Below are 23,028 nucleotides of genomic sequence, written 5' to 3'. Positions count from 1 at the left end.
CACATCTGGATGGGCGGGAGGGAGGGGGTGGAGCCAGAGACAGCAGTGGGGTCAAATTGTAAACTGAATTCCCAGCTCTGGGACCCTCAGGATGACACATTCAGCAATCTTGCTCTGATTATACATTATTTACCTTCAGAGGTGATTGTATCAAACCAGCTGCCATAAGTGTTTTGTTGTGCACCATTCTAAAACAATAGCATGTTATTTTTTTGTAATAGCTACTGTAAATTGGACACTGCAGTTGGATTAACAATAATTTAAGCTTTCTGCCCGTATAAGACATGTCTATGTCCCCGAAAGTTGGCTGTTGTATCCAACGTTTTCTAGTCACATTATCCCATGTTGAGCAACAATCGTCCCGGTTTAGGGATACCGATCCCGTAGAGGTTTTAAATTAGGCCATTTAGTCTGGTGTTTGATATAGGCTCAAATAGGATAAGGGACTATATGTTCAAGAGTTGCTTAGTTTCTCAGTGTTTTAACTGGAAACCAGTTGGCCTGCCTACCCGCACCTGTCCACCCCCCAAAAAAATATCTTCCTTTCTCAGTAAAATGAATGGAGAATTTAGAGCCCTCTAACTCGAAACAAAGCCAGTTCCACTGCATTTTTTCCATTATTACCACCTAATCTGGGACTGATTTAGACCAGGAACACCAGATGGGTGCAATTAATTAGCAGGTAGAACAGAAAACCAGCAGGCTCCAGCCCTCAGAGTAAGAGTTGAATACCCAGAGTAGGGTTTCCCCAAACTCAGTCCTGGGGCCCCACTGGGTGCACTTTTGTTTTGCCCTCGCGCTACACAGCTGATTTAAAGAACTCATCAAGCTTTGATGATTTTAAATCAGCTGTGTAGTGCTAGGCCAAAAACCATAACTTCCACCCAGGGGATCCCAAGGACAGAGTTTGTGGAAACCCTGATCTAGAGATAATCAAGTGAAAACAAACTACCAAGAGTTACAATACCATGTTCAATAGGAAAGAAAAACAGCATGCTGGATGGTTTAACTTTAAAACTTTGTTCAATACAATTTGGTATGTACATTTTACAACATGGTTAACAAAGATGTAATTTGAAAATACATTTTAAATACACCTTAACGGAAATTGAAAAAGTTAATTAACACAGTTGCTCTTTTCTGCAGAAAAAGTGCCAAGATTAAAATTTAATTCAGGACTTCCCCACAAAACAAGATTCTCTACATACATGCTAGGTTTCTAACAGTTCAGTGACACTGCCCTAACTAAACATACACAGATATTTGTAAGAAAAACACTCCATCTGATGTAAAGTTAAATCTTAATGAATACATTTAAAAAGTAGATGACATGCCTTTTGAAATAAAAAATACTTTCCTTTAAGGATTTTCTTTTAACACAAAGCTGCATGTATTGTACAATATCCATTGTACAATAAAACAGGTATAATTCACATAAAAATGAACTGGATGCACATGTCAAATAGCCCATCCTTACACAATTACAAAGTAAGCTCTCCCTTGATAGAAAAGTGCCAGGCCCCCTTTAAGGAGCAGGTTCATCCTCCTAGGGGCCATGTCAGGCTTATGGGGCCAACTCTCAACCAACCGCTAAAGTGGGTATGGATAGGGTTGCATATTTGAAAATGCTATAGAATAGGGTATTCATTATTTATATATATTTTTTATAATGGTGAAAAAGAAATTACTCATTGTGCACTGTTCAAAGCAGCAAAAATCGAAGAAATTGATAGATCCTTTGGATCATGGACTTTTGATTTGTTAATTCCCCCCCATTTTGGGATCAAGTGTGGAAAGAAAATTACATTCATAGTCTGGAAATATTTAGCATTGGCAAAAAAAATTTTTTTTAAATGATGTGCCCTGTAGTGTAACTCGTCTGTCAGTTCAGTTTTATAGGGTGATGATTTCCAGAAAGGCAATGAGAGAGCAGGCTAGGACAACTGGTATTCTACAGGGTTTTTACCCTCAGTCCTTCAGATGTTTGGCAAAATGACATGCATGATTAGCTGGGATAGGGCACAGTTGGATTCACCTAACAACTTTGTTCGCAGGGCACAATTCAATTTAGAACAAAAACAGAGCAAACGGACCAGAATTTCCTTTCCGATTTGAGTGTTTTGAAATTAGAGGCTTGATTGTCTCCGACTTAAACACTTCCAACGAGAGAAGAAAAAGAGATGACATGGGTGGGGATGTTTGATCATGTTTGGAAGGAGGTTTGTATGGCACCATATACATGACCAGCTAATGTACAAGTCCATAATATCAACAAAAGGGCCGAATGGACATGGTACGGTGACCGTTTTAGGTGTAATTTTTTCCTTACAGTTTGTCATCAATAAAGTGTCTAATGATCTGGTTAGGCCACATTAATTAACAAGTACAATATCTGACAATGCATCACGGTATATTTCTCTACAACTCTCCCAAGTCTGGACAGAAACATCCAGACATTCATAACAAGGTTCTCCAATAACGCTTCTTCTTTCTACTGCATTTAAAAAGGCTTTAAAGCCATATAATAAAACCAATTCCTAAAACAAACAAAAAACTAGTAGGCAGGTTGAGTTTATACCACAGTGACGAGGCTTGCTGTTTATATGCTGGTGGTGCTACACATTGGGCTGTTTCAGGACCCAGCCATCCATCCATCTATATGCCCCCAGTAACAGACAGGGGTGAAATCTACATGAGTTATAATTCAATACTAGACATATCCATAAAAATAAAACCTTGGTTGAGTACAAATACATTGAAATAAAATCAATGAGCAATAAAAATGTTACTATAAAAGAAAAAATGTCAATAACACATCGCTTGAGAAGTGGGGAACATTTAGTCAAACGAACTCTGTCCCTTGATGCAAATTTCTTGAAAATTTTACTAATTGATTGATTGGCAAAGTGTCCTATTCAAACAAAGCCAACTATTGTTTAAACAGAAGTACAAATTATACAGGAAGCTGTGAATTTGTTCAATTTGATTTGACATAGCGTGGGGATATCCTACCATAACATCAATGTTATTTTCCAATCAATAGCCTTGGAGAACACCTACATAAAACATAGGCAGAAAAAAGCAAATGCAACATCGTGAAATTGGGTAATATAACACATTGCGGTGACAAGTGTCTACAAAACAAAGAAATTCAGCTAGAGGAATGCATAATGAGATCCTATAGGCTACTGGTAAAAAGTTTGTAAAAACCCCAAGCTGGAAAGAAAAGATAAGCTATGTACCCACACACACTTTACTGGCCATTCCTGTTCAAATTGGTCTGTAGCCAATGAGTGTCACTGTCAACAGTCCCATGAAAGCACCAAAGGGAGCAAGTATAACCCTCTTCTCTGTCAGCTAACACATTGTCCAGACAGCACCTTGGCCCCTCCGCTAGGAAGCAGGGAGAAAGAAACTGCTCCTGAAAAAAGCCAGTCAAAAGGAGGAGCCTTCTTGATCTTGCCCACAGTAATGTGATCTAAACCTGTGGCTTTGTAAATTATTTTTAACCAGATGTTGCTTCAAAAATTTGACTTTGCATTGTCGTTATCGATGAAAAAAAAAAAACTATGTGGGGTAAAAAGAGGGAGAAGTGAAACCTTCGACAGTAATGGCAATGTTGTAATCCAAAGAGGGCTTTTTACATGTCTGTGTTGGTTTATTCAATCACTCGTTATCTCTTCTGTCCGTCTGTTCCAGGGATTAGTCTGGGGGAAGAAGCTCGTGCAGACGAAACCGTTCTCGAACATGTGGCCTCACATCCTCATTCTGGAGCACAGGAGACAGAGACCATATTAATACCACAGGGATATGAACCTAAACCAATGATTTAAAGAGATGATTTCTCTGTTAGTGGCGAGACCATTTCATTTTGTAAAAGACTTTGGTAGCATGCTACTAAAAATGAATGTTGGGGGCATCGCAAAGCACATGTCAATGACAGCTCAAGCATGTATGACTTAGAAATAAACAAATTATTACTATCCAAGCATGAGTAAAACACGTAAAATGTAGTTTGTATGTACCAGCTCAACAAGCTTCTCCAAGAACGGGACAAGCTTCAGGAGTTCGTTGTCATTTTTGTCCATGAACCAGCTCTCAATGGGAATCCCATTGGAAAGCTGTAGGGACATAGGAAGGTATACTCTGTATTGGATTGTACAACAGCATATATCAATTCTGTGAATATCATTTAAAATGAGAACAATAGGCTTAATTACGCTGTGCTAGGTTGGGTTACAGATGTCCCTTGGGACCGAAAGGCTCACCTGATATGCAAAGGCTTGTGGTGAATTGTCAATGATGACGGTCTTGGACAGGTCTCTTCCAAGGATGTTCAGGTCCTTGATGTAGTTCCCTTGTACGCAGACACAATGCTCACGAAATAACCTGTGTCTAGGGTTAGTGGAGAGGAAAATAAATCAATTGTTAAGTCTAAAGGTCTGTTTAAGAATAATTCAGTCAAACCACAACGTTGACAACTGAACATCACATGCAGGTGCAGACACATGCACGTGTCCATTGCCCAGCCCCAAAACCACAATCAACAGACACAGCAACCTCATGCAAACAGAACACTATACATGCATGTCAAAGCTAAGGCTTGGTATTCTATTACAAAAAACACAGCGGTTACAACTTCCAATGCATCTAAATGAAGGGGTAGAAATAAACATTTAACTTACCTAACCAACTGTTTCTTGGGATCCAAGATGTTGAGCAACTTGTCTGCATAAACCTTCTTTGAGGCAGTGAAGAGAATGATCTAACGAGGAAAAGACAACTGAATACGTTTCTCATTTCAGAGCATCTTAATGCATGCAACTGTACTCTTTCCATATACTGTTACAATTAAATAGGAGAAAAGGAAGCCCAGTTTACCTCATAGATTTGAGACATGCGCTCCAGGAACTCTCTGAAGAACGGCCTTAAACGCACATACACCTGCACACAAGCAAAGTATCAGTTATTTGTACAAAGTATTCAGAGGCCTCCGTTTCTCCTAGAAACTGATTCTGCATCTCCGACTTTCACCTGTGGCTGTCTACAATGGCACAGCTTTTGCACCCTCTGGTGGAAAAGTAAAATGCTTAAATATGTCCCATTTAAAATAGAAACTCCTCAATATCAAATCTCAAGGACTTCTGTATACCTGGTAAATTACATCTTGAAACAGGACCGGGAAGGTAAGTGCTGCATCGTCCAACTCATTCAAGCTACAGTGCACCAATGTCTCATCCTGGTAGGAATCACAAAAATAGTTGTAAGTTGCAAACCACCATAACAATACCAGTTAAGTGGATGTACCATTTACAGTAAAAGTATGCTTGATCTGAAAAATGTGGGTCGGAGGCTCCATACGGACGGTGTGACAATTGCGGAACCGCCAGAGGTATGCAGAGGACAAATTGAGCCTCCCAAATTTTGTAACAATGCCGAGGGCTCCGTATAGCTTCGCATTGACATGATTGGTTGACGGCAGGTGGGGGGGTCCATCCTGTATAAACAAACTCACTTCCTCCACAACAGTTTTGAGCTGCTCCGGGAAGCGCAAGTAGTGTGAATGCCCTGCCTTCTGCAGAGGCCGTACCACTGTAAAAACTGCACGGCCAATGCAGATGTCGGATTGAAGAGCACCATGTAATCATCACTCACCAGGTCGAGAACCAGGGAGAACTCTGGTGTACTGCGGGTCTTTAGTGGGAGAGCAGGCTTCCTGGTCAGCTGTTCCTCAGTCAGTGGAGGTACATGCTTGATGAAGAAATACCTGGACAAACCCAAATCAAACCATTCAAAGGTAAATACAGGACTTTCAATGAAATCACAAAAAAATAAAAAACACTGAACAAAAATATAAAACGCAAAATGTAAAGTGTTGGTCCCATGGTTCATGAGCTGAAATAAAAGATCAATGAGCACAAAAAGCTTAATACTCAAGTTGTGCACAAATTTGTTTACATCCCTGTTAGTGAGCATTTCTTTGCCAAGATAATCCATCCACCTGACAGGTGTGGCATATCAAGAAGTTGATTAAATAGCATGACCATTACACAGGTGCACCTTGAGCTGGGGACAAAAGGCAACTCTAAAATGTGCAGTTGCCACAACAATGCCACAGATGTCTCAAGTTAAGGAATCGTGCAATTGGCATGCAGGTACAGTTGAAGTCGGAAATTTACAAATACAGTTACTCAGTTTCACAATTCCTGACATTTAGTCCTAGTAAAAATTCCCTGTCTTGAAATGTCAGAATAATAGTAGAGAATGATTTATTTCAGCTTTAATTTCTTTCATCACATTCCCAGTGGGTCAGAAATGTACATACACTCAATTAGTATTTGGTAGCATTGCCTTCCCACAATAACTTGGGTGAATTTTGACCCATTCCTCCTGACAGAGCTGGTGTAAATGAGTCAGGTTTGTAGGCCTCCTTGCTCACACACACTTTTTCAGTTCTGCCCACAAATGATAGGATTGAGGTCAGGGCTTTGTGATGGCCACGCCAATACCTTGACTTTGTTGTCCTTAAGACATTTTGCCACAACTTTTGTCCATTTGGAAGACCCATTTGCGACCAAGCTTTAACTTCCTGACTGATGTCTTGAGATGTTGCCTCAATATATCCACATAATTTCCCTCCCTCATGATGCCATCTATTTTGTGAAGTGCACCAGTCCCTCCTGCAGCAAAGCACCACAACATGATGCTGCCACCCCATGCTTCACGGTTGGGATGGTGTTCTTCAGCTTGGAAGCATCCCCCTTCTTCCTCCAAACATAACGATGGTCATTATGGCCAAACAGTTCTATTTTTGTTTCATCAGACCAGAGGACATTTCTCCAAAAAGTACGATCTTTGTCACCATCTGCAGTTGCAAACCGTAGTCTGGCTTTTTTAATGGCGGTTTTGGAGCAGCGGCATCTTCCTTGCGGAGCGGCCTTTCAGGTTATGTTGATATAGGACTCGTTTTACTGTGGATATAGATACTTTTGTACTGGTTTCCTCCAACATCGTCACAAGGTCCTTTGCTGTTGTCCTGGGATTGATTTGCACTTTTCGCACCATAGTACGTTCACCTTTAGGAGATCAAACACATCTCCTTCCCGAGCGGTATGACGGCTGCATGGTCCCATGGTGTTTATAATGATGAAGGTGGTACCTTCAGGTGTTTGGAAATTGCTCCCAAGGATGAACCAGATTTGTGGAGGTCTACAATTTATTTTCTGAGGTCTTGGCTGATTTTTATTTTTATTTTCCCATGATGTCAAGCAAAGAGACACTGAGTTTGAAGGTAGGCCTTGAAATACATCCACAGGTACACTTACAATTGACTCAAATTATGTCAATTAGCCCATCAGAAGCTTCTAAAGCCATGACATCATTTTCTGGAATTTTCCAAGCCGTTTAAAAGCACAGTCAACTTAGTGTATGTAAACTTCTGACCCACTGGAATTGTGAAACAGTGAATTATAATTGAAATAATCTGTCTGTAAACAATTGTTGGAGAAATGACTTGTGTCATGCACAAAGTAGATGTCCTAACCGACTTGCCAAAAATATAGTTTGTTAACAAGAAATTTGTGAAGTGGTTGAAAAACGAGTTTACGACTCCAACATAAGTGTATGTGAACTTCCGACTTCAACTGTATGTCCACCAGAGCTGTTGCCAGAATTTCATGTTAGTTTATGGTAGAGAAATTGTCTCCAACATCGTTTTAGAGAATTTGGCAGAACGTCCAACCGGCCTCAACAGACCACATGTATTGCGTTGTGTGGGCGAGCGGTTTTCCAATGTCAACATTGTTTACTACGGACAACTAAGACAATTGCATTTTTATCAATGGCAATTTGAATGCACTTTTATTTAAGTAGGCAAGTCAGTTAAGAACAAATTCTTATTTACAATGACAGCCAATCCAGGACAACTCTGAGCCAAATTGTGCGCCGCCCTATGGGACTCCCATCACGGCCGGATGTGATACAGCCTGCACATATGGTACAGTCGGAAAGTATTCAGACCCCTTGACTTTTTCCACATTTTGTTACATTACAGCCTTCTAAAATGGATTACATTATCACATTTACATAAGTATTCAGATCCTTTACTCAGAACTTTGTTGAAACACCTTCGGCCTTCTTGGGTATGACGCTACAAGCTTCACACACACACTCACGTACTTGGGGAGTCTCTCACATTATTCTCTGAAGATCCTCTTGAGGATTGGATGGTTGGATGGGGAGCGTCGCTGCACAACTATCTTCACGTCTCTCCAGAGATGTTTGATCGGGTTCAAGTCCAGGCTCTGGCTGGGCCACTCAAGGATATTCAGAGACTTGTCCCGAAGCCACTCCTGTGTTGTCTTGGCTGTGTGCTTAGGGTCGTTGTCCTGTTGGAAAGTGAACCTTCGCCCCAGTCTGAGGTCCTGAGCAGGTTTTCATCAAAGAGCTCTCTGCACATTGCTCCGTTCACCTTTCCCTCAATCCTGACTAGTCTCCCAGTCCCTGCTGGTGAAAAGCATCCCCACAGCATGATGTTACCACCACCATGCTACAACGTAGGGATGGTGCCAGGTTTCCTCCAGACGTGACGCTTGGCATTCAGGCCAAAGAGTTCAATCTTGGTTCAATCTTCATCAGACCAGAGAATCTTGTTTCTAATGGTCTGAGAATCCTTTAGGTGCCGTTTGGCAAACTCCAAGCGGGCTGTCATGTGTCTTTTACTGAAGAGTGGCTGCTGTCTGGCCACTACCATAAAAGGCCTGATTTGTGGAGTGCTGCAGAGATGGTTGTCCTTCTGGAAGGTTCTCCCATCTCCACAGAGGAACTCTGTCAGAGTGACCATCGGGTTCTTGGTCACCTCCCTGACCAAGGCCCTTCTCCACCGATTGCTCAGTTTGGCAGGGCAGCCAGCTCTAGGAAGAGTCTTAGTGGTTCCAAACTTCTTCCATTTAAGAATGACGGAGGCCACTGTGTTCTTGGGGACCTTCAATGCTGTAGACATTTTTTGCTACCTTTCCCCAGATCTGTGCCTCAACACAATCCTGTCTCGGAGCTCTACGGACAATTCCTTCAAACTCATGGCTTGGGTTTTGCTCTGACATGCACTGTCAACTGTTGGACCTTATATAGACAGGTGTGTGCCATTCCAAATCATGTCCAATCAATTGAATTTACCACAGGTGGACTCCAATCAAGTTGTAGAAACAACAAGGATGTTAAATGGAAACAGGATGCACGGGAGCTCAATTTTCTGAAGGTCTGAATACTTATGTAAATAAGGTATGTTTTTTAATTTGTAATACATTTGCAAAAATATCTAAAAACCTGTTTTCGCTTTGTCATTATGAGGTATTGTATGTAGATTAACGAGGAACTTTTTTTTAATTTTTTTTTTACTTCATCCATTTTAGAATGCTGAAACGTAACAAGATGTGGAAAAAGGGAAGGGGGTCTGAATACATTCCAAATGCACTGTAGATACCGTGACAAGATCCTGAGGCCCATTGTTGTGCCATTCAGCCGCTGCCATCACCTCATGTTTGAGCATAATTCACAACCCAGTTCTTCCATGGCCTGCATACTCACCCATTGAGCATGTTTAGGATGCTCTGGATTGACGTGTATGACAGTGTGTTCCAGTTCCCGCCAATATCCAGAAACTTCGCACAATCATAGAAGAGGTGTGGGACAACCGGCCATAATCAACAGCCTGATCAACTCTATGCAAAGTAGATGTGTCGCGCTGCATGAGGCAAATAGTGGTCACACCCTACTATTTATTTGGTTATCTGTGACCCAGTTGCATGTCTGTATTCCTAGTCATGTGAAATCCACAGATTAGAGCCTAATGAATTGATTTCAATTGACTGATTACCTTAAATTAACTGTTTTGCTTTGAAATTGTTGCATGTTGAGTTAATATTTTTGTTCAGTACATTTTCCTTTTTTGTATTCACAAGATCAAAATTAATTCTAAATATTCATATTTTGGCCTTAACTAAGGCTGGAATATTTTGCATAGAGGGAGCAGATTTGTACTTACGGGTCAAAGACCTCCCAGTCCTCCTCGTATGTCCCCTCTGCAGGGGCTGTGGGCTGTGCCTCCACATAGCCTCCTTCTGGAGGGGCGTCTGGGGCTGAGAGGTTAGGAAGGAGGAGACCAAGAGAAATGGGCAGGAGAGAGAAGTGAGCATGATCCTCGTCCATAATGACATGGACTCTACACCAAGAAGACATTTCTTTATCTCCAGCTACCTGTGAGAGGAGGCATGTCTGTTGTGTCTGTGACGACCTCTTCTTCCTCGACAGGCACTTCTGGAGGGTGTGGGGGCCGCAGCATGTTGCTGGAGTAAAGGGGCATAGTCGTACACACTTCCTCAGTGGAGGTGGCAGTGCAGGTGGGGGTCTCCTCCACCGTCTCCATGTCCAGCTGCTTGACGATCTCCTCAGCCTCCAATGCCTGGTCTGGGGAGTCCGAACCTGACGTGGCTGAAAATTACATTAGATTACTATATTATATTTATACTACTTATTACTGTAGTTTTGCAGGGAAGTTAGATTTGACCACAATATTTAAAAAAATACAATAACATACAAATAAACATCATACAAGGTAGAATGAAGACCGAGGTAATATAGTAGGCCATTACCAGTGCAGGGAGTAGAGACAAACATGGAACAATGTAGGCCAATCTAACATATTTCAAGTCAAGTTTCTGCAGAGTAGTTGGCACTCTTCGACCTCAAATCATTTTGGGGTATTACCATTTTTATTTGCTGGTGAGAAGAAGTTGAAGACTGGAGAGAAGATGGTTCCCAGGAGTGTGGTTCTAGGCGGACTGGTCAAAGTCTCTGCCGCCTCCTCCAGCTTCCCATTGGGCTTCACAGGCTTACTACTCGTGTCATGGTTCGTGTCATGGTTTGTTGCTTCTGTGGTTTAGGGTGAGGAGCAGGTAAGGACAACATGATATGTCGCTTTATCAAGGCATGCAAAACTCCTGTAAAAAGGCTTGTTGGTGTGCAAGGTATGATTACTGAACAGAATAACGTTTCGCTCCGGTCTTTCAATTAATCCTCCATTCTTTTTCCAAACTCACCCCCGTTGACCGAGTTCCTCCTGCTGACCCTGGAGATTGTCCTCCTGGGGGCATCGCCACCTTGCGGTGTGGAAGAGATCAGGTTGTCGTCTACGTCGCAGGTGAGCCGTGTCTTCTTTGCTGGGTTCTCCTGCTCTACCTGAAGTAGAAACACAACTCATATCAGAACTGATGGGAGGAGTATAACTTTAGAATAAAGAAAAATCTTAAAGTATTCCCAACATTTAATTTTGAATCTACCCACTAGCAGAAGGCCAAAGGAATTCTGACTCATATCTGGTTGGATGTACAATGGACTTGTAGTACGCCAAGTGACAATGTCCCAAGACAAAGAACCCATATGCCTTCCCAGGGGGATTATTTCTCTCCTGAAATACTGTATCAGCCAACCCTAGCTACCTACTTGGGCTGCACGATCAATTGAATTCAGGAAGAAATTGCGATATTGATGTGCAATATCCATATCACAAGAGGCTGCGATTCTCTACTTTCTTTGACACTCTAGACTACGGTACCTTCTCCAATAAGATTCCCTAGACTCCATTCACTCTCTACATGCACAGAGGATGCTGACCAATCACAAGCGGGCTCTCACTCTCTGTAAGGCATGCTGGCTAATCATAAGCATCCCACAGAGCACGCAGTTAGATGCTGGTGAGGAGAGAATGGGCTTTACCTCAGTTTGTCGGAAACATGAGTGCTGCTAATGCTAACAAGAACAGCGATTTGGTGTCAAAGGGCGCATCTTCAGTGGCATGGCAGTATTCCAGCTACAGGCAAACCGTTGTCAACCAAATGCATGTTGTGCAAAAAGTGCCTCAGAGTTTTAGCAACAACACAACAAATGCATTCAATCGTTTGAAGAACCATCCCCTACTTCATGAAGATTGCATGGTGAAAAAAATAAATAAATAAAAACGCCCGACAGCAGCAATGCCCCTCAGCCACCTATGTTAAACAGGAATTGACAAGGGCCCTATGAAAAAACATCCCGCAGACACATAGAAATCACCCAGAGGCTATCACATAGCCAAAGACATGGTTCACATTTAGTCAGCAAAGATTATATATAAAAAAAGATGATAAACAAGCTGGACAGGACACAAGATTCTGTCTCTCAAGTCACCATCTCAACGCTGTATAGCAAAATTAAGGGATAAGTTGAAACAGAGCTCACATGATTACAACACAGTTGTATTATGGTCTAGTATAACATAGGGATGGGAATTGCCAGGGACCTCACAATGCGATATTATCACTCTACTTAGGTGTCGATACGATATGTACTGTGATTCGACACTGATTTTATTGCGATTCAATGTTCCAAACATAATGCTTACCATATGTCTGCTGCAGAGGGATAAGAGAGCCATGAGAAAACGAGTTGAGCAGTCAAGGAAATAAAAGTGCTGAAAAACTAAAATTGTTTAAAAAGATATCGAACGAGCTATGAAGGGAAAATACTGGAGTTTGTGCAAGTACAGCCAACTAGAGCAAAAATAATATTGTAATGGTCAAAACAATACGATATAGCGTTACAAATAACCCAATATGTAATTATCCCCCCATCACTAATATAACAACCAAGCCCTACATTAGGCTACATTTTATTGATAAGGAGTTCCAACTGAAAGGTCCGTGCTTGCAAACATCATAGGCTACTTCCCCAGAGATCACAAGAAAAAAAAAACATAGCTCTGGGGTTAAATTTATTTTATCTTTATTTAACTAGGCAAGTCAGTTAAAACAAATTCTTATTTTCAATGATGGCCTAGGAACAGTGGGTTAACTGCCTTGTTCAGGGGCAGAACGACAGATTTGTACCTTGTCAGCTCGGGGATTCGAACTTGCAACCTTCCGGTTACTAGCCCAACGCTCTAACCACTAGGTTACGCTGCCGCCCCAGCAGCAAAGAAGATTTAGCCGCTTGGGGCCTGAACGAGGAGCATTAAGTGTGCATAACGATCACAGTGCACACATGGTGAAGGCCATCGCGTTGAATGACGACCAGACTGCACCTTGTAAATTGGTATGTTGTTAAATGAACTTTGACTTATAATGATGATTCAGCCTACTTATACATACAATCATAAGCTTCCAATTCCATCTGCAGCCTATGGCTGGCTGAATAAATAATGAACTTAGCTTTAAATAATTAACTTGAAGAACTCCATGGTAAAATAGGAACTGATGTTATTCATTGGTTAAATGAACAACATGCTAAACTTATAGCACACTATATTTCAAGGATCATCAACTAGATTCAGCCGTGGGATAATTTATTCTTCAGTGGATGGTCAGGGGGCAAGAACATAATTACAAATCATTTGTAGGCTGCAAATTGACCACAATAAGCTCCAAAAATATATAATATGACTAAAACACAATTTCAAACGGTTTACATTTGTATACCTTCACATCTCACTACTATGCGTGGGAATACTTAAAAAAATATTTCCTAAATTAAAATCACTTGGAGCTGATTTCCTGGTGTTTTTACAGTCTATTATGTCCAACAATTACATTTTTGGGGGCTCAGAAAACAAATGAAACCACCTGCAAGCCAAATCTGACCTGCCAATTGGGGAACCCTGCTATAGATTGATGATCATGTTAAATTAGGTTTGTTAATATGTAGGTGTAGTAATCCTATCATCATATTTCAATGTTGGAAAATATTTGCTTAATTTGGTTTTGTATTCATTTAGCACAGTATGTATTAACTCAATCTCATTTTAGAAATGATGTTTTCTACCCAGACACGTGTTTTAAACATGTCTGATGGAATTACCAAGTTTTTACCCATGTGTTAGAAAATTGCAATGCAATCGGCCCCCCAAAAATTGCAATTATTATTATTTAATTTTTTTCAAATCATGCAGCCCCACTACCTACTATCCTTCTACAATCTCTATAGCCACCACTAAAATTACAACACTGCTGGAGTTCTAAGATAAACTGCTGCAATCCACCATGCATTTCTAGGGAAACATGACACTGGGGGTACTGAAACAGACTTTATTTAGCCCCGTCCAGATTTAAGAAGTAAAGGTCTAGGGTGTGTGTGTGTGTGTGTGTGTGTGGGGGGTGCGCAAAAAGGTGCTGCTTACACAACACGTTGCTAAGATGTTAAACTAAGGACTGCATGTAACTTTAGTGATCAAACAGCTGTGGAATGTTCGAGGGGTGTTACCATGCCGAGATGGCACCCTATTCACTATATAGTGCCCTACTTTCAACCAAGACTCACAGGGCTCTGGTCAAAAGTAGTGTACTATATAGGGAATAGGATGCCATTTCGGAGACAGATAACAGAGAGACGGCTCACCTTGACAGCATTTCCTCTGATTAATTTCTTAATGGTGGACAGCAGGCCTCTCCCGCCACCTGTCGGCGTGCACTCCTCCACTTCTGAATGCCTCCGCTTGGTCCGGGATGGGCGGGGCGCATGTGTAGGGCTCGACTGCTGAGATGCCTTCCGCATTCTCAGCCTCATTGTTTTAAGAGCCACATGTAAGACTGGAGGACAGACAGGGCAAAGCGGGTTGATGGGCAAAAGCAGACAAATGGGGGGAGATTGGGTGGGACGAGAGAGAAAGAGGGAAAAACTGTTAGTGTAAGACCTGATTTTCCCCCTCTTCATACGTCCACATAACATACAGCTTAACAGCTAAAAAGGCGTGGACAAGCTGGTGATTTGAAAACTCAGTGAACAAAAAACACCAGCAGAAAAAGTGCTGCTGCTGCTGCTAACATCTGGTTGCATTCAAGACACCATTTCCTTTGCATCACAGTACATCATTGCTGCCTCTGTGAGCCAAAGACCCATCACACGACCCGACAACTGAGTAGTCAAGACTATTTCAGTGAACGTGTTTATCTAACAACTGACGGGACAAATTGATCAAAAAGTATGAAGACAGAGATAAGATGGCCCTATGGGTTTCATTAACGAAAAAAAAAACATGCACAAGGAAAGTGATTTACTGTAAGTAACCACAGCTCTCTTCTCTCAAGGAGCACAATCCCCCCCTGTACTTACTCTTACATGCTGACCAAACCAGCTCTGCACCTGCAATTTCACCCATTGTGAGTAATAATCGTAGGTTGTCTTCAACAATTTCACAGATAAAAAAGGGGAAACCACAAATTAACGTGTTCTTTGATTCATCACTCCTTGTTCATTTCTCTGTGGATTTTATATAGCAGTGGCAACCAACTTCAAGGTGCATTACTACAACCGACTGGAGTGTGGACCTCGTTCTTCTTTCAAATCACTCACGTGGGTTAGTATGCTCCTAAACACCAATGAGGAGAGGCGGTACTTGCAGCGCTTCGCGCATCTAAAATAGAAGCAGGTTCTATTGTCGCACTTGGCTACACAGACACCCATTGACGCGCGCAAGCTCGAGGAAATTCTTGAATAAAGTGCATTTTGCAAAGCAAGTTTTGGTCAGCATCCTACATTACATAACTGTCTGAAAATGTGTTCAGACATGTCCAGGACCTATCTGGCACCATGCCAGACAGCGGACACAGAGCCCTCTCTATCCACCACTCCCATTGCACTGCAGAGAAACCCACTGCTTCACTACATCTGCATTACATTACCATGGGGCCTGGTCTAAACAGTGAACACACTTTCTCAACAGATCCTAACAAAGTCCATTTACATCTCAGATAAACCTTGAGGAATGTGAACACACTATCCCTTTTTTTCAGTCACTAATGTAAAGTTTCCATCCCTTGTCAAAATGTGTGAGGGACAATTTTTTCTTTTATTACCCAAATTAAATTAGCAGTTGATTACAGGGCAGGGATTCGGGGAACGCATGTGCCTTCAACACTACAATCTTCACCGTGACGAAGCAATAGCTGTTATGTTGAACTAGCATAACGGGGATGTTACGCGGTACTATTGACGTAATATGACAGCATTAGTGTCCTTGTAATGACTGCAAGCCCCATGGGCACAGGGGTGCCAGTGTGAGCAATGCAATGCCGCTATGGAGAGGTTAGCTACAAATCAGAGATTAAAAATAGCTTCAAATCCAGAGACTAAAAAAATGTTACGCCTAGATAATAATAATAATAATATAGCCAGTAAATATGATTATTTACGAATGAAGGAACGACCTAGCTCTCGGTTAGGCTAAGCCAGGCATCAAACAAGGCCCGCGGACCGAATCCATCCGACGCACTGATTTGGGGTGTCAATTCATTTTGGCCCACTTCCATACCGCCCATGATGCACTGCACTACAAGTCACAGGAAGCACTGCCAACATGCCAAACAGCAGTGCATTGCCACACACACAAACACACACACACAAGCCTGCATGCTGTATCATATCACTAAATGGCAGTGACCGAATCTACCGGACCGAAAGTTTAAAGGTGTGGTAGGCCATGCTAAGTGTCAGTCCCAACTGATCATTGCGGTAGCCTACAGAAAACGTCATCTTTGTTGGCTTTTATTTTTTTAAGAGTAAGAATGAATAACCAAAAAGCCAAACCTTTCAATAAAACACCATGCAAAGGAGAAATGTAGGCCTATGACAACATCTGAGCAGTAGGCTAGGCTACAACCACCTAGTTAGGTTTTTGTTATTTGGAGTTAAATCACATCTGCAAGCATAGCAGCAAAGGCTGGACAAATATTATTTAATATGTTAAGATGCTATAAAAGCATCCTATGTACATAAGTGGTTAATATTAAGAGCCATATTTTTTTTGAGAAAAAAAATGGCCAGTTTGGGTCGCGGTTGTAGGCACGTTTTTTTGTAAAAACAAACAATAGGCTATGTCTGGCACGCAAATTTGTTGTGTTTTTCTCTTCTTCAATATGGCCATTGTGCTGATTGAGTTTGATACCCCTGGGCTAAACCAATGCAGCAGAAACGGCATGCTTCAATTTTGCCTGCAGAACTCAGCATGGATGCAAGAGCCAATGAAGATGAATCACACATATATACACACAGTTTGTCTAGTTATAGCATGCCTATTTTTTACCATCTCAAATCATGACGCATTCACAGCTTCCAACAACCCAAGGCTGCACCAGAAACACTATACTGCGGGGAAGAGGATTTCCTTATTTCTCTCTCTTTTTTTCTAAGAACAAAGGAAATCTATGGATATATAATACACACATCAAGTAAGGTTGTGGATAAAGCTATATTTCAGAAAAGTATAGTACAGACTATCCATTTTCACTGCACCCAGATTTCTGAAATTACAACCAGCTGTTACACATGCTACAAAGAAAACAACCTCTATAGTAGCTAGATGCTAGCTACACACACACACCATTATACTAGAGTGCTTTATAAAACAAATGTTAACATTTTTTGGGGGGGAAGATGTGTGAGAACCATTGAAATTGCCTCATGCACACACAGCTCAGCGGTGTGACCGTGATGTAAGTTGTTACAAATGTAAACAGGCATTACCTCATTTTATCGTGGCTCAGTTTACCCTACTGCAGGGTTATTAAACTAAATTCTTACGGGGCCTAATTTGAAAAAGGTTATTTATATTATAATCTTATGAAGCACTTAAATAAAAATGTCACTAGAAGTTCATTTTGAGTGCTTTAAGAGCAGCCTAATTCAGTTCATCAAATTGTTTAAATAATGGAACACATTTGTACTTATAACACAGTTTACCGCATTCACATTCATTAATTTCTACTTTCCTGTTTGTTTTACATGCATAGCTTCATTTTGGTTTTATTTACACATAGGAAACCTTTTATGCATAGCATATCTCAGAAAACCAGCATCAAATTCTGTCCCATTTTCAATTTCTTCATTATTTTCTCTGTCTACTTTTGTTATTTCTACACATGGTATATCTCAGATGACTAGTTTTCGCAGAGCAGTCTCTCTCCCCACCGCATCAGTACAGAATGGGTGCCTTAATAAAAAAGCACCACCTCTGTAGGGACTAACTTTACAACAACATTTTATGAGTTTGCTTTCAGTTCATCTAACGACTCCAACATCACAGGAGTGATTTGTACTAATGGCTGAATATAGTTGCGCAGTGAAGGGAAAATGGAAGGTTTTGTTTGAGATTAAAATCAGGAGAAAATAACATTTTTAAAGTCTGTTTTACCAATCATGTCAATGGCTGTCTCATCCCTCCCCTGTAGTCCCAAATTAAGTCAATTCAATTGATTGAAGACGTCACAAAAACAAAACATGATACGAGCTCCTCAAGCATTTTCGCTAGATATTTGTTGGCTTTCTTGTGGCGGCAATCACGGAGAAAAGCAACCATCTCCTCCCAAAGATCACATAATGCTCTCGAGAGCATTACCCTTGCTTAGCCATCGAACATCATTGCGTAAAAGTAGATCATGATTCTCAGCAGACTACAAAACAAGCAATGTTGCAGGCTAGGATGTTGAACGGATAAAGTTAATGGTAGTCCAGTGTTTTTTAACTCACAGCCGAGTTAAGCACGAAACACGCTCTGGTGTAGTGATCTCATCTGTGGTGAAAGAGCTGATGGGCGGGCAGACAGACCCTGTACCCCTGTTAGCAGCGCTGATTGGCTGTAACGGGTATGTTAGGTGATATTAATTGACAGCACTTAACGGGCAGGACTACAGGAAAACATTTCTCCCATTGGAGCATATTGAACGAGGGCTCCTTTTGGTACTAAGAATCCAATTTTTGCTGGAAATGATTTGCTTTTCTTTTTATATGAATGTTCAGAAATGTATCAAATGTATCTAAATTGATAAACGGCCAGTTGAATAGCCCTGCCCTAGAGTATGACCAAATTTTCCAAGGAGTGCATGAAAAGTTCAGTTAAATTGTTTGCATCAAGACCATTCTTGAGTTGATCTGGTATCCAAACTGAATATTAATATTCAGTTTGGATTAACCACCAACACTCCACGTCACTCACCAATATGTGTTCAAAATGCGAGCTTGTGTAATGTAGTAACACATTGTCCACATCAAGGAAGGTACCACAACCTAAAATAATGAAATATGGCAACTTCAATATTTTAATGTAGGATGACACAAACTCAGATGCACAATTTAAGTTGTGTAGCACTTACTTCTCAATGCATATAGATTTAGAGCACCCCAAGAAAACATTCCCAAATTACAAACTGTTAAATTATAATGATGATCGAACCCAACTTTTAGAGCTTCTCCAAATAAACTAACTTCAGGAAAAAATACCACAACGCCCCGCGGTCAGCGTCACACGATGAATGTAAAACTTTGTAAAAAGTGGGATTAATGAGAGGGAATAAACTGGGCGAATTGGGCATTTACTCAATCTGCAGGTCACATTTCATCCCTGAGAACTTCCACGTCTATCAACAATGGAAGGAGTATTTCAGCAAGAAGTTGCTTCTCAAAGTGGATGGTGCACCTACCATAAATGTGGCTTTAAAGCATCTCAAAACAGGCAGCAGCACCAGCATCATCATGGGCTTCAGTGAGCATGGAAGTCAAGCAGGTAAGTGAAAGAGCTATGCTAACGTTAGCTAGCTATAACAGATTTCGCTCACATCATCTAAATAACACTGAAAACTAACATGTTTTAGTTTAGGTCACGCAAATATGTTCACACAAATACATATTTCCACATATAATTGATTAAATTACATTTCTTCTATAAAGATTGACACAATTACAATATGTTGTGAATATTTTAGAAAATGAGTTTCCATATTAAAAAGTGGAAGTGCCACTTACAGCTCACCATGCACAGTGGACTACAGGCAATATGTTCCTCCACCATGTACAGTAGGCTACAGGCAATATGTTCCTCCATCATGTACAGTAGACTACTAACAATATGTTCCTCCACCATGTACAGTAGACTACAGACAATATGTTCCTCACCATGTACAGTAGGCTACAGGCAATATGTTCCTCCACCATGTACAGTAGGCTACAGGCAATATGTTCCTCCACCATGTACAGTAGGCTACAGGCAATATGTTCCTCCACCATGTACAGTAGGCTACAGGCAATATGTCCCCCCACCGTGTACAGTAGGCTACAGGCAATATGTTCCCCCACCGTGTACAGTAGGCTACAGGCAATATGTTCCTCCACCAAATGAATCATAGAAATTACAATCTTGCTTTCAGGGCGTTCCTTATATGTGGGGAGCATAAATTGTAAACAAAGATATTTTAGAGTTAAAACCCATGTATATTTAAGCAGTAAGGCACGAGGGGGTATAGTATATGTCCAATATACCATGGGCTGTTCTTACGCACGATGCAACACGGAGTGCCTGGATACAGCCCTAGTGGTATATTGGCCATATACCACGAGGTGCCTTATTGCTATTATTGCCCTGAATGCCGATTGGCTGAAAGCTGTGGTTTTTCATACTACGGGTATGACAAAACATGTATTTTTACTGGTCTAGTTGCTACCTGGACTTTAATTGGGGGCTCTAGAAAGAGTACCCATAGTGACTGCAGCAGCCCATTCATTCGCCCTCGCTACTAATCGTTTGGTGGTGGCGGTGCATCGTTACATAACATGTGGAAGGTATGGTTAGATGAGGGGATGGTCGAGCAACACCACTCACACTTCATTGAAATAGCTAGTTAGCTAACTAGACAAAGTTTGTCTTCTGGCAAGTTAAACGAATTGTCACCGTTCAACATGTTTCTGATTCCTTCGTGTAATGGGTCAACGCTGGTTAAATTCAAAAGAAAACATGTTAAGCTTTCGCACTTGTTCCACAGCTAACGTAACCAACTAACTTCTGCTAATGGCCATGGACGGGCAGCGCTAACCAGGCTTGCATACACAAAGTGGGCGGGAAATTAAAGCTTGCTACCGACCACTCGTGTCCAGGTAGGCCGTAAAAACAGGGTACCAATAGTAACTAACTAGCTAAACATCACGCGAGCTCGCAAGCTGCTAGTAAGTAACAAACATCGAGAGCAGGGCGCGAGGTTAGTTAACGGTAGCTAGCCGTGGCGGCTACCCCGCTAGCTAGCAAAAAAAAAATGCAGTACCTAGCTAACTAGTTACTGTACCTGCCATTTCTCTGTCCATTTTCAATTGAGAAATGTTAGCTGTTTGGTTATGCTGTTAGCTGTTATAGCATCTAGTTAATGAAATTAAACGTAGATTGTGAGAGGCTGGACAAGCAATATTTAGCCCCTTGTTCTGTCCAAAGGCACATTTGACTAGCTAGCTAACATTAGCTAAACTTAATTAGCTAGCACTAGCCAAACTTTGCTAGCTGATTAGTTAGCTACCTAGCTTGGCAACATGGATCTAGTCAATTAGCTGTTTTAGGCAAGAGTTAGCCAAGACTGTTGTAAATGTATAAGAAATCAAACCAACATTTACAAAAACATTCTGTAATTTCCCGCTGCGAAATGGTTACATGTTAGCAAACCAGGAGGCCGAGATTGCAGCAAGACAGGGTCAAATTGGCTGGCTAGCTACTGTAGATTGTTTTTGTCCATGCCTTGGGGGCGAGAAAGGAAAATATTTATTTGTACGTCACTCACACATGCTGAAAGACGCTTGAAATAATCCCTACTTACTTTACAGTACTCCACCGTATCTAGAAAACGAGTTGACTGCTCAAGCACTGCTGGCTGCCACGGTGCGGACAGCAGCTGCTTCTTCGTTTTCTTGGTTCCTCTCTGCTTTGCTGTTTTTATGAACGGTCTAGTAGCTGATACTGCGATGTGCTCCAGACGCCATTTCCCGCCTCCTCACCCACACTCGCTCGATGGCAGATACCCGGATGACAGAGGACCGCTTGAGCCAGAGGCGTCAATGAGGTGTTTCGTTTATCTGCCCCGGGTTACCCCGGTGAGAGGAATTTGTTCGGGTGAAGTGATTGCATTCATTCTGGAACCGGACTGCTTCCGGGCGTGAGCCAGGTGCCCCGCTCTGGCGGACAGCAAAGTCGGCTCAAAACAAAAGTAACTAATTAAGCACGAGTTCTAAGTCGAGTTTTGTGTTTTCACATTCAAAAGTGATTGCTTAGGATAAAACCCATTTACCTGCCTTCCCAATGAAAACTAGTTAGAGAATTCTAACATTTTATTTGATGGAAAAGAGATGCATGTTTCTGGACGATGCACCATGCTGACATGACCAAACGGCGCAGATTACTGTTTGATTTGAGAAGGGCGCTCCACCCTCCCGCATTCGCCCTATGGTGTGCCGGGCCATTGCCCGGTTCAACCCGGGCCAGCGTAATAAAACTCAATGTTTCCTTTGCTTGGGCACATGAACTCACACCCCTTTTATTTGAAAAACAGTACAGTACCAGAGATACTCTGACAGTACATACCGTTACCTGGTCCTAAATCCCCCGAGCACCCATGCGTGTGGTTCCTTTCGAGGCGTCTTCCCTCCCGGGTATTTACTTGCAATTGCTTGATCTTTTGGGGTCTTCTATGCAGACTAATAACGCTTACGAATGTTGAAAAAAAAGATATTCGAGTAAAATACTAGAAATGTTACGGTGGCTTTATGGGTATTTGAACTGAATCAAGATAATCTGGTGATGTGGATTTTATTACAACAGAGAGGCTTCTGGTAACACTAACATAGTATACACTCAGTAAACAAAACATTAAGCACACCTCTTTCCATAAGACTGACCAGGTGAAAGTTATGATCCAGTATTGATTTCACTTGTTAAATCCACTTCAATCACGGTAGATGAATGGGAGGAGACAAGGTTTAATAATCCTTCTTTAACCTGAGACATGGATTGTGTATGCGTGCCATTCTGTGGGTGAATGAGCAAGGCATAAACATTTGAGTGACTTTGAACAGGATATGCTAGTAGGTGCCAGGCGCAACAGTTTGTGTCAAGAACGCCAACGCTGATGGGTTTTTCAGGATCAACAGTTTCCAGTGTGTATCAAGAATGGTCCACCACCCAAAGGACATCCAACCAAC

At 41.6% G+C, this 23,028-nt stretch overlaps 1 protein-coding gene across 1 annotated transcript; it reads right to left on the bottom strand.

The window, feature by feature from the left end:
- Nucleotides 1-1,001: 1,001 nt before the first annotated feature.
- On the bottom strand, nt 1,002-21,879 carry LOC106562148 (CTD small phosphatase-like protein 2-B). Its single transcript, XM_014126802.2, has 13 exons — nt 21,651-21,879; nt 14,425-14,615; nt 11,097-11,235; nt 10,765-10,929; nt 10,255-10,488; nt 10,043-10,136; nt 5,656-5,767; nt 5,153-5,239; nt 4,882-4,944; nt 4,686-4,765; nt 4,269-4,395; nt 4,026-4,121; nt 1,002-3,768 (listed from the first exon to the last, which is right to left on the bottom strand). Exons 2-13 carry the CDS (start codon nt 14,590-14,592, stop codon nt 3,703-3,705), a joined length of 1,431 nt encoding a protein of 476 aa, XP_013982277.2. The 5' UTR covers nt 14,593-14,615; nt 21,651-21,879; the 3' UTR covers nt 1,002-3,702.
- Between the last annotated feature and the right edge of the window lie 1,149 nt (nt 21,880-23,028).

The sequence above is a fragment of the Salmo salar genome, chromosome ssa11, assembly GCF_905237065.1.
Source record: "Salmo salar chromosome ssa11, Ssal_v3.1, whole genome shotgun sequence".
Classification (NCBI taxonomy): Eukaryota; Metazoa; Chordata; class Actinopteri; order Salmoniformes; family Salmonidae; genus Salmo; species Salmo salar.
Note: the sequence above shows the minus strand (reverse complement) of the source record. Positions and strands in the feature narration are given on the sequence as shown.

Bases quoted from the DNA above. Each gene is read 5' to 3' on its own strand.
- LOC106562148 (XM_014126802.2), bottom strand. From the start codon at position 14,592: ATGAGGCTGAGAATGCGGAAGGCATCTCAGCAGTCGAGCCCTACACAT. The intron at 11,236-14,424 runs GTGAGCCGTCTC...TTTCTACTTCAG, and splicing joins TCAGAGGAAATGCTGTCAAG to GTAGAGCAGGAGAACCCAGC. The intron at 10,489-10,764 runs GTAATACCCCAA...TGTAATTTTCAG, and splicing joins CTCACCAGCAAATAAAAATG to CCACGTCAGGTTCGGACTCC.